The sequence below is a fragment of the Vigna unguiculata genome, chromosome 7, assembly GCF_004118075.2.
Source record: "Vigna unguiculata cultivar IT97K-499-35 chromosome 7, ASM411807v1, whole genome shotgun sequence".
Lineage (NCBI taxonomy): Eukaryota > Viridiplantae > Streptophyta > Magnoliopsida > Fabales > Fabaceae > Vigna > Vigna unguiculata.
In genome coordinates this window covers 38,168,359-38,179,411 of record NC_040285.1, presented here as the reverse complement: position 1 = coordinate 38,179,411, position 11,053 = coordinate 38,168,359, and the positions used below count along the sequence as shown (strand labels likewise).

Here is an 11,053-nt window from a genome sequence, read left to right as displayed (position 1 = left end):
AGATTAAAAATATATATTTCTTATTTTTTAAGTTTGAAGAAAAAATTTGAAACATAGACAAATTCTAATAATTTAACGACTCATGACATATTTAATTTTTTCTTTTGAACAGACATTATATACACTAATGTAGGTAATGTATATTCACATATTTTTATAACAATGAATATAAATTATATGATTATCATTAACAAAATATAGTTAGTAAAATATACAAAATGTAATTATAATAAGATAGGTACAAAATTTCTTATTTGTCTCTTTAGTTAAAATAATTAATATGCTTAAGCAATTATAAATACAGAGCTAGCCAAAACAAGAGTTTAATTTTCATTACTACTTGTAAAATGGTTAATTTATTATTATTTATTTTAATAAAACAGATATTACAGTTTTAAGGTAAAACCAGAAAAATGTATAAACTAAGAAACTGTTACACAAAAATATATCATCTTTATTAATTGTTGTAGAGGTAGAAAATACCTCAATTTTTTTTTCACATCACTTATTTTCATTTTTAACTTCTTCCAATGCCATAAGCATGAAAAATAGTTTTACTTAATTATTTAATTTTTACTATTCGTTACTGTCGTTTTACGTTACACTGTTTGTATGAAGTCAACTACTTTTATCATTTTAAATAAAATATAACTTAATTATTTATGATATATTCATATATTATTTTTTGACAGTTGGAGAAAAAAACTATAATAATTTATTAATTTTACAAGCTTAATTAAATTATAAATTAATAAACAAAGTATTGAAAAAATTCATTAATTAGATTTTTTATTCTTCAGCCATAATTTTGATACTGTTTTTATTATAACTTTAAAATGCATTTACTTTAATGTTTTAAAAACCTTTTTAATATATTTTAAAGACATCAAAATAATTACATAAAACATTTAACAGAATCTGGATTAAAAATAAAAATAAAAAACTCTAAGCCGACACTCTTGCAATATCAATATATTATTATCTTGATTTAAGTGTTGTGTTCCAAATGTGAATTGAAATGTGTGGTGAGTTGCAACGAAGACAGTATAGGCGTTGGATATGGCCATACCACATTCATCACATTACTTCGTCCTGGATTTCCCGCTTGTCCCCTCTTAATCACTCACAGATTATGGCAAGGAGAAATAAAAAATGTATTTAAATAAAGATTAATTATTCGTTGGTTCTTATCATTAAGTTTTTGTTTTAATTATATTCTATTTTTTAAAAGTGTTTTAATTAGGTTGTTTTTTATAAAAAAGTATTAACGACCTTAAAAGGATGTTAACTTTTGTTTTTTTTTTTTTTAATTTTGTGTTATCTAGTGTCAATGTTGAACAATAAAATAATGTCAGATGTTGATGTCATTATATATTGTAATTATTTTGATTTCAATTTAGTCCATATATGTATAAGTGTGTCTCTTTAATTTAATTTAATAAATTTTAATATAAATATTAGTATAGTATTTATCTAAATAATAAATTTGATTTCAAATTAAAAAGATCTAGTTTAATATTTTTTACAAATGGTATTATTTAGTTTATTATTAAAAAAATATGGATTATTAGTATATTAGTTTTAAATGTTTGGGATTTTTTAATAAATATTTATACTTAATTAATTTTATTTTATAGAAAATAGGTTAACAAAACATGAATTAATAATATATAATAATGTAACGTGTTAAAAAGTTACATTTAATAAAATTATCAATATAATACTAATATTAATAATAAATTTTGTCTTAATTTCGAGAAGAAAAATATTGCTCTATTTTGAAGAAAAAAATTGAGATCAAATTCAATCAAAAGGTTAAATATAGGACACTATATTGAAATTAAGACAATGTTACTTGACACTGACATTAATACATGGTATTGTCCTATTATATAGCATTGACAATATCATATGTCACATTAGGATATTGACACGTGGACAACAAAAAAATTAAATTTTTTTTTTTTAAAAATTAAAAGGATCACATATTGATATATGACATACCACTTACGTAGTTAATAATTTTTTTTTCTTAAAATAAAAGTTAATCGAAACATATTTTCAATAATTGAAATGCAATTAAAACTTTCTAACACCATACGAGTAATTAAGGTTTAAAATAATTGTTAATGTTTATTTAAAGAAATAATTTCAAATTCAAAATCTCTAAGTTCAAATTCATTATTCAAGGCTGATTAATATAAATAAAATAGTAATGATATTGATAAGGAATTAAAAAGACTATTAAAAAATATTTGTTCAGACTCCGGGCAATTGTTATATGGTCTAGTAGGAGACTAAATTAATTTAATAATAAAATTTGGAAGTAAAAATTATTCGAATTTTAGAATATGGTTGAAATCTAATTTTATGTAAAAGGTAATAGATTAAAAGTATATTTAATCCTTTAAAATCAAAAGAAAGATATATTTTTTAGTTAATAGAGATGATTTTTTTAAATTTTGTTCACTTTAATTCCTATTTTAATATAATATTTATATAAAATTATATTCAATAAATTTAAAGAAGAAAAAAATTCATTAAATTGAATAAAAAAATTAAAAGTAAATTAAATAAAATTAATAAAAATAAGAACTAAATTAAATATAAATTACGAGACACGTGACAAAAATACTAACTTACCACGTAATGTGTCAAATGACACTAAATTCTAACTTGTCTCATGAACAATTTTTTTTTTAAATTATAAAAATTTAAAAGAAATTTACTAGAACGTGAGAGTTATTGTTCATTTTAACCATCTAAACGACATTTACATAAAAAATAAAATTGAACACAATTTAAAAATTTAAAATTATTTTAAATGTTTTAAAAAATAAGATCAACTTAATATTTAAGCCTAATGAAGAACGGGCCATCCTTGAATCGAGCGACAGTGAAGGATAGCGGCGCTCCGACCAGACAACCGTGTTCCAGCTATTTTTGTTTTTACTCGCAGTAAGTAATTGGGTCCCACCCTACTCCAATCCCCAATATCAAGGTGGGTCCCGTCACCATCGTTTTTAGGTCACACCTATACTCAATAAGTCCCTTACATCATTACCTTCTTTGTCTTTTTATTTCCACACACTATACTAAACCTCTCTGTTTTTTTTTTTTTTTTTTCATTTCTTTCCAAACAATGACTCACCAAAACAAAACTTTTCCACTAGACTTAAAAAATGGCAATCCCAAACTCAATTCAAGCGCCAAACTTAGTTTAAACAAAGATAAGCTAACATTTCTCTTTTCACTTTATACATTTTTTTAGAGACAACATATATCTTTTTATTGATACAAAATACAATTGAGCTCGAATCAAATAAAATTATCATAAACATAACAAAGTTTTCATATTAAATATTTTTATTCAAAATTGTCAATTCATACAATACATATTCATTTAAAAGAGAAAAATTCTCAATAACAAATAGAGAATAAAAACTAGATACGGACAAATTTGATCGCACATATGTTATTCTTTATTAATAATAATTACAGTAACGTCATGTGTAGAAAATTACAATTGATCCATTTTATACAAACTTCTAAACCGTTGTTTTCATTAGAGAAAAAGAAGTTTGAAGTTTGAAGTAGGAATAAAAAAAAAGGAAAAAAAAAAGAAAAAGGAAGAATTAGGTTCGCGAAGTGTTTGAAGTAGAGAGAATGTGACGATGTTAAAGAACATAATATAGGAAGAAGCACACAAAAACAAGGCAAAAAAGTAAGCAGTAGCTGGGGAAGTGAAGTGAGAGAAAAGGGTATCGAAACAAAACGATGGCAGTTTCTGTAACCATTTTGGTTCTCGTCATCGCTCTGCATCTCATAGCCTTTGTCTTTGCCATTGGCGCCGAACGACGTCGCAGCGAGGTAACCCCCTCTCTCTCCTCTCCTTTGGTTTTTTCGATTCAACTCTCAAATCTGATTCCTTTTCCGTTTTCAGGCGAAGGTGCTCCCCGACGAGTACGACGACAGAACCTTCTGCTCTTACACCACCGACGCCTCCACCGTCTATGGCCTCGCTGCCGTCGCTCTCCTGCTCCTCAGCCAGGCCGTCCTCAACGCCGTCACTCGATGCCTATGCTGCGGCAAAGGGCTTGTTTCCGGTTGCTCGGCCACTTGCGCCGTCGTCTCCTTCATCCTCTCCTGGTAACACTCAATTAAGTGAATTAATCGCACTTTCTTCTAATTTCGCATCTAAACAATTAAACCCCTACCAATTCATCTCCTAATTAATTGTACTAAACAAAATTTTGAACCATGGGTTTGTAAATAGACTTTCGCTTTCATTTCAGTTACATCAGGTGTTGTGAATTGATTGAGCATTTTTCTGTTAAAGGATAAAAATTGGTAAAGGTTGAAAAATGGTTGATTTGTTTTTGTTTGAATTATTCGTACTGTGAAATCAGGATTAGTTTTCTGGGAGCAGAGGCGTGTTTGTTAGCAGGGTCTGCGAGGAATGCATACCACACCAAGTACCGAGGGTACTTTGTGAGGCACGATTTATCTTGTGCTACCCTTCGCAAAGGTGTGTTTGCAGCTGGTGCTGCCTTGACCTTGCTGTCTATGTTGGCCTCCATCTTGTACTATTGGGCACACTCCAAGGCTGATACTGGTTTCTGGGAGAAGCACCGCAATGAAGGGGTTGGATTGGCCACACAATACAACCACCACCACCAAGGGGCTGACTCTGATAAGGCCTGATCATGATTTCTTGCTTTGAACGATGTTTACTCAATTTTGGTGGTCCTGTTCAGAAGGAAGAACAGTGTTTGCAAAACCTTGTTCTTGTATTAATGGGTGAATATATAGTATTTATGCTGTAATGGAAGAATGCTTGAAATATAAAGATAGATGGCAGTACAATGGTGGTGGTTTAATATATTCCAATCTTATAGTTTCAAAGTTTTGACACTTGCTGATTATTGAACTTTTAGTGTCTCACTTGCATGTGCTGTTGCGATAGAAATTAACCAGAGCATGAGCCACTATATATAATATACTTGAAATGAAGATTCTTAAACTTCCTTTTCTTGGATCTTATCTTAGTACGCCATATTAGATTTATGAACTTTGGTCAGTCTGTATCTAATGACCATAAAATGATAATTTGATCCTAAGAACCTATTCTTCTTATAAGAACCAGCTCTTCCAGTTGAAAATCATGTCAACTTTCTCCAATGGTCATCACGAGTAAGAATTAGTTCTTAAGTCAAGAATTTCCAAGAACTGTCATCCGAGATACTTGTAAATTTCTTACAATATCTTTTTAGTCGAGATTAAAAGAAAAAAAAACTGGCGAATTGTTGCAAATTTTGTTATATGAATTAGGTCAGTCTATCTTGACATTTGAATTTGGTGTTAGTTAATTGGGTTCGGTGAAACAGATGGGCGGAAATCTGATATGTCGGAGTCAAAAGTTTAAATATCTAGATATTTTGGCATGGTATTATTATTTTTATCACTATAATCATTTTCATATGCATGACGTATTTGGAATTCTGTATATTTCCTAATGGTGGAGAGTGAAAGAAGGCAGGTGAGTGAAGGAGACATCCAATGTCTTCGACTTGATATATTACTTGGGAAAAAGGCTCTGACTCGATAGAATAGTGAACGGATAGATTAAAATAATTAAAATATTATTTATTTTTAAAGCATATATACTCTTTCTAAGTTTTATTCCGTTCACTCTCACTATATTCTTTTCTTTTCCCTTCAACAAAATGTCTAAGAAAGATAAAAGATGACAATTTGAATCAATTGATTCCGCGAACAATAATTCTATTTAGCATTCGGATGGTCAAAAGTTATTGTAATCATTTTGTTATCACCATTATTTTAATTTTAACTCTTATTCTCATAAGTTATATAAAAAATTAAGATAGAAAAAAAAAAGATTAACATTGAGCAAATCCTAAATGCAGAGTAACTGATGGGAATTTATTCTTCTTTTCTTTTTCTTTGTTGAACTATATGTGTTTTTTTTTTTTAGTTTTAAGAACTAATTGAAATATGATGTTTGTTGCAAGTGCACAAGTTATTCAGTCACAATCATAATCATTGGTCTTACAAATAAATAATAACATCACAAAACTATTAAAACACTTCATAACAATTTATCTATCTAACAAACAATTAATATGAATCATATTTCGATGGTTGTATATATATAATTATATAGTAAGTTTTAACTATTCATAATGTAAAATTAACAATATTTTAAGTATATAAAATTCACAATGGGTGGAACACATGCAGTTAGGGTGGTAGATGTTGATCTGTATGCTTTTTTACCACATCACTTTTGTTTTTTTGTTTATTATTTGGTTTATTCTGTACACACACTAAATAGATTTGAAACCAAAAAGTATTTAACATATTTTGGTCTAAACATTAGTACGAACAGTTCTACCGACTTCAACAAGAAACGAAATGATTGTCTCATAACTTGTTATGTAAAGAGATTTAATAGTTATAATACAATCCTACGAGAACATTTTTTGTACGATGTAACAGGTAAAAGCTGGGCGTTCATAATCAGCAAACAAATTTAAACTACACATTCATTGATAGATGCACATCAGAGCTAGTACAATACAACATCAAATTCTCCAACGGAAAGTGTGATTGTTGAAGCAGAACCACACCAAACTCTGGGACAACCAGAGGACCTGTCCCACTTCATGATAAAAAACGAAACAGAGTACATTACACAGAAAAAAACACACATAAGATACTCCGACAACCCTAATAATAGTTGAAGTGAAACATACTCAAAAAGTGTATATCTAGCAAGTGGGGAATGGGGAACCACAAGCATTTGCAACTTTCCTAGCATTGGGAGAGTTCACAAGCTTCTTGAGGTTGGGGTCTTTCAAATACTGGCAAAGGCAAGGCCTTTGTTCCTTCAGTTTGCTACAGCAAACAGATGAAGGAGGGCTCGAGGAGGTGATGGCACTCGCGCATGCACTCAGCTGCAACGCATTACACGTCACTGCTGTCACACACAACTCTGTCTCAGCTAGAGCAACCAAGGTAACCATGATGCACAGTGTTGCATACGAAACCTTCATTTTCGAATATAGACCAAGAAGAAGAAGATATGATCCTAAAGGTGTTGTTCTCATTACTATTTATAGTGGAAAAGGAGAATGGCATGGGACATGATCTAATGCTACAACTACTTTGTAAACAAAAAACATTACCTGACCTTAGGACAAGGCTGCTGAGTACTATAAAAGCGATTTCATGAAGGGGCAAGTGTTGTTGTATGATGCGCATAAGTGTTGAATTTGGGACCCTGGATTGAACAATCATGATGACTTTTAGGAGGACCCCTTTGCTTTATTATTTGTGTTCTCATTGCTAATAGATTAGAGTCATTGGACTCAGGCCATGCTAGAGTTTTATAGGTTTGGCATCATCATTACAAACAAAGTTGTCTGCCAAATCATTAGAAGTTGTATCAATTTAAAAAAACACAAGGTTGATTATTTAAGTTCCTAGGATCACTTCACTTTATGCATTTTCTGGTTTACTGTTACTGAATCTTACAGTTTTGTTTCGGAAAAAATGTTTGTGCGAATCGAGAAATATTGTATTTGAACCGTCTTTCATATTTTGATTTCTAAACATCACTATTTTGATATTTTCTAAAACAACTCAATTAACTGATAGTTGAGTTCTTAAGTGTATGAGCACCGGAGTTTAGTTATCTGATAGAAACATGAAAATAACTCAATTCAATAATATATGACAGAACAGTATCATATCTTGGGACACGAAAATATGCTTTATTTTTAGTTAAATCCCAGAAAGCACAAGTTTTTGAGTAATTGTTAAATGAACAAATTATACAAGTTTGTTAATAGAAACTGTGTTACGTTAGAAATATGTATGTTTACGTAACAAGTGTTGGTAAATATTTGGGGCAGAAAAGTATTAAAAATGGAAAATAAATTTTTAACCATTGACGATTTTCTTTTATAATTTTAGGTTTTATTTTTTCAGTAATTTTTATTTTTTTATTTTTAATATTTAAAAAATGTCATCTCATTTTAAAAGAAAAAAATTGTTAAAATTTCGTAATGAAGATATAAATGTGGATTAAAAATCACACTGATTATGATAGCATCATGTTTTGACGGGTTGTTTACATTTTGAATTTTGACCAGTGGGTTTAGGTTGAATTATGGGTACATCAAAGGCGTTTTAATGATTCTTTACCAAATAAGTTTGTGAAAGTTTGGTTTAGGAATTGTCGGATAAGGGGCTAGAGAGCCTAATTTAGAGAAAAATCATTACTCGAAAAAAGAAGGAGAAAAATAAACCATCAGCTTCGTTTTTATACGTACAGCTCATAAACTTTTTTTGTTATGAAAATTTTAAATTTTTGTGAATAGTTTGGTTATAGGTAAATATTCGTTATTTTTTTTTTACTAATTGTTATGCATGAAATGTATAAATTTTATTAAGTACATATTTGATTTTACATGAGATTAACTCAAGCACATATCTATAACTTGTATAAAAATACAATTATTTTAAATAACTTGTTTTATTTAACATTCGAAAACTATGAATAGATATCTCAAATGAATTAAGAATAAATGATAAATGGTAAATTTGAATAAATTAATGTAAACATAAACACAGAAATATATAGTTTTGAGTGTGTAGTTAAAAATGATTGAAGAGAAATGGTGTAGCATATCACGCTGAAGGCCGAATGACTTTCGGCGATGTGATGGATGGTCAAAAATTGAGATATCTTTATGATTATTTCTCCAAAGACAAATGCCAAAAGTAAAACAAAAAGGAGGAAAAGTGATGCACATTTTATTCCCACGAATTAAGTCACCAGAAACTCAACCAGTTTCCCCAGTTTGGGGCGTCAAAAACAACAAAAAGTATTTAAAATTGCGTGCATTCGATGAAAAGAAATCCACATTTTAGTAATAAGAAATAGAAAAAAAAAAAGATTTTATGGACGACACATATAATAAAATAAGCTTAGATACAACACCATACCATAGTGTTAAACTTATAATATATCCCTATTCTTATAAACACACAGGTTATAAGCTTATTATAAAAAAAAGTTAAATATTTTTTCCTTAATTTTTTTTTTAAAAATTAGAATTAGTTTTTTTTTTTAACTTTAAACAAATTCAATACTTTATCTTTAAAAATATATCAATATAATCTTTTTAATCAAATTTTTTTAAGTTTATTTAATGGTCCAACCACATTTTGCAATAACTAAAATTATAGCATGAAACACAGTTAAAACGTCAAATAAACAAACTTAATAAAATATGATTAATCCTGTAAAAAAATTTCACTAGAAACATAATTAATCCTATAAAAAATTGATAATGATATTTTGACCCACTTTTTTTATTCATTTTTAACCCACCACTCTAATTCCCTTTGAATCATCACATCACACTACTAAAAAAAAATCAAAATAGATAGTGATATTTTGACCTACTTTTTTTTGACTCACTTTTAACTCACCACTTCAATCACTATTACATCATCACATCACACCACTAAAAAAAAATCAAAATAAGTAATTGAAGGGTGATTGGAGTGGTGGGTTAAAAGTGGGTCAAAAAAAGTTTGTCAAAATACCACCATCTCTTTTTTAGATTTCCACTTTTATCTCAATTTTTATCCACAATTTCTCATCCTTTTTAAAATAAAATTGTATCACAGTGAAATTGAGGAGTTTAAAAACATTTTGGACCAATTAATATATTCTTTTGAATAAATTCAATTTCTATACTTTTTTAAACAATATATTTTCTTCTTGTATGTGTTATTTTTTCTGTATAGGTGAAAGGTGATAAATTTATATTAGGAAAATTATGATAAAAACTTAAAAAATTTATTTTATTTTTAAGAATAAGACATGTGTTGAAGATGAAAACAAATGCATCTACTCACTTAAACGTGAGAAATTTGATGCGAATCGAAGAATTATAAATAATAAAAAATAACTCTCTAAAGTTTCAAGAGTTATACATAATGAAATTGAAAAGAAAATCTTGAATTTTTTGTCCAAATTTTGTCACACACACACACACACACACACACACACACATATATATAAAACAAATCCGCCATGAGAGTATTGCAAGAACCAGTTCTCGTTTTAACGAAGAATCCCATATTGACTGGGTATATTTATGGGTATAAGTATGGGAAATTCTCGACTTTTTCAATTGGGTATGGGGATGGATATTTGGATGTACATATCTGCCCTGTCTCTATACTTGTCATAATATTCGTCCCCACCATATCCTCGTCTCTACTTAAATTATTAAAATATTCACAGTTAAATAAGTTAATTAAGTAACTTTATATATATATATATATATATATATATATATATATATATATATATATATATATATATATATATATATTACTACACACTTTCTATATTTTTTTTGTCATGAAATACATTTGCATCTCCAATATATTTTTCATCTTATAATGACCTTTATGCAATTATGTTCAAATGACATATGTCAATTAAATATTTTTTATTTCTCACATTTGAATATTTCTATTATTTTTTAATATTCTTATTTATTGTATATTTTTCTTGACAATAAGAATGTTTAATACTTTCAATTTAAGTGTTCAATAACATAAACATTTCATTTACTATGTAATATAACAAAATTATCTTCTTTACTCTATTATTATTAATTTATGTTTCATTCGAAGAACTATCTTTTCACTAAAAAAAATTCCTTATTCGTTATCAATCATAATATAATTTTATCACTATTATTGTATAAATAAGTTTTATTTAATATAATATAAAAATTTAATCTAATTATTATGATATTCTTTATCACCATCTAAGATATATTAAATTTCAAAAGATACAATATCTATGTTAATATTTTATTATTATTAATTTAATATTTGTTCTTTACGTGATTTTGATGTATTATAAATTCTACTAGTATATGAGAAAAAAGATTCATTTTAATTTAAAAAATTCAAGTAAAGAGACATTTAAAATGTATTT

General features: G+C 27.8%; 2 protein-coding genes across 2 annotated transcripts; one reads left to right on the top strand and one right to left on the bottom strand.

Annotated features, from left to right (window-relative positions):
- The first annotated feature begins 3,584 nt into the window (after positions 1-3,584).
- LOC114189874 lies at positions 3,585-4,930 on the top strand. Its single transcript, XM_028078595.1, has 3 exons — positions 3,585-3,870; positions 3,944-4,149; positions 4,410-4,930. The coding sequence occupies exons 1-3, from the start codon at positions 3,778-3,780 to the stop codon at positions 4,702-4,704; spliced, it is 594 nt and encodes a 197-aa protein (XP_027934396.1). The 5' UTR covers positions 3,585-3,777; the 3' UTR covers positions 4,705-4,930.
- Positions 4,931-6,537: 1,607 nt separating this feature from the next.
- LOC114192305 (non-specific lipid-transfer protein 2-like) lies at positions 6,538-7,313 on the bottom strand. Its single transcript, XM_028081992.1, has one exon. It carries the CDS (start codon positions 7,128-7,130, stop codon positions 6,792-6,794), a length of 339 nt encoding a protein of 112 aa, XP_027937793.1. The 5' UTR covers positions 7,131-7,313; the 3' UTR covers positions 6,538-6,791.
- Between the last annotated feature and the right edge of the window lie 3,740 nt (positions 7,314-11,053).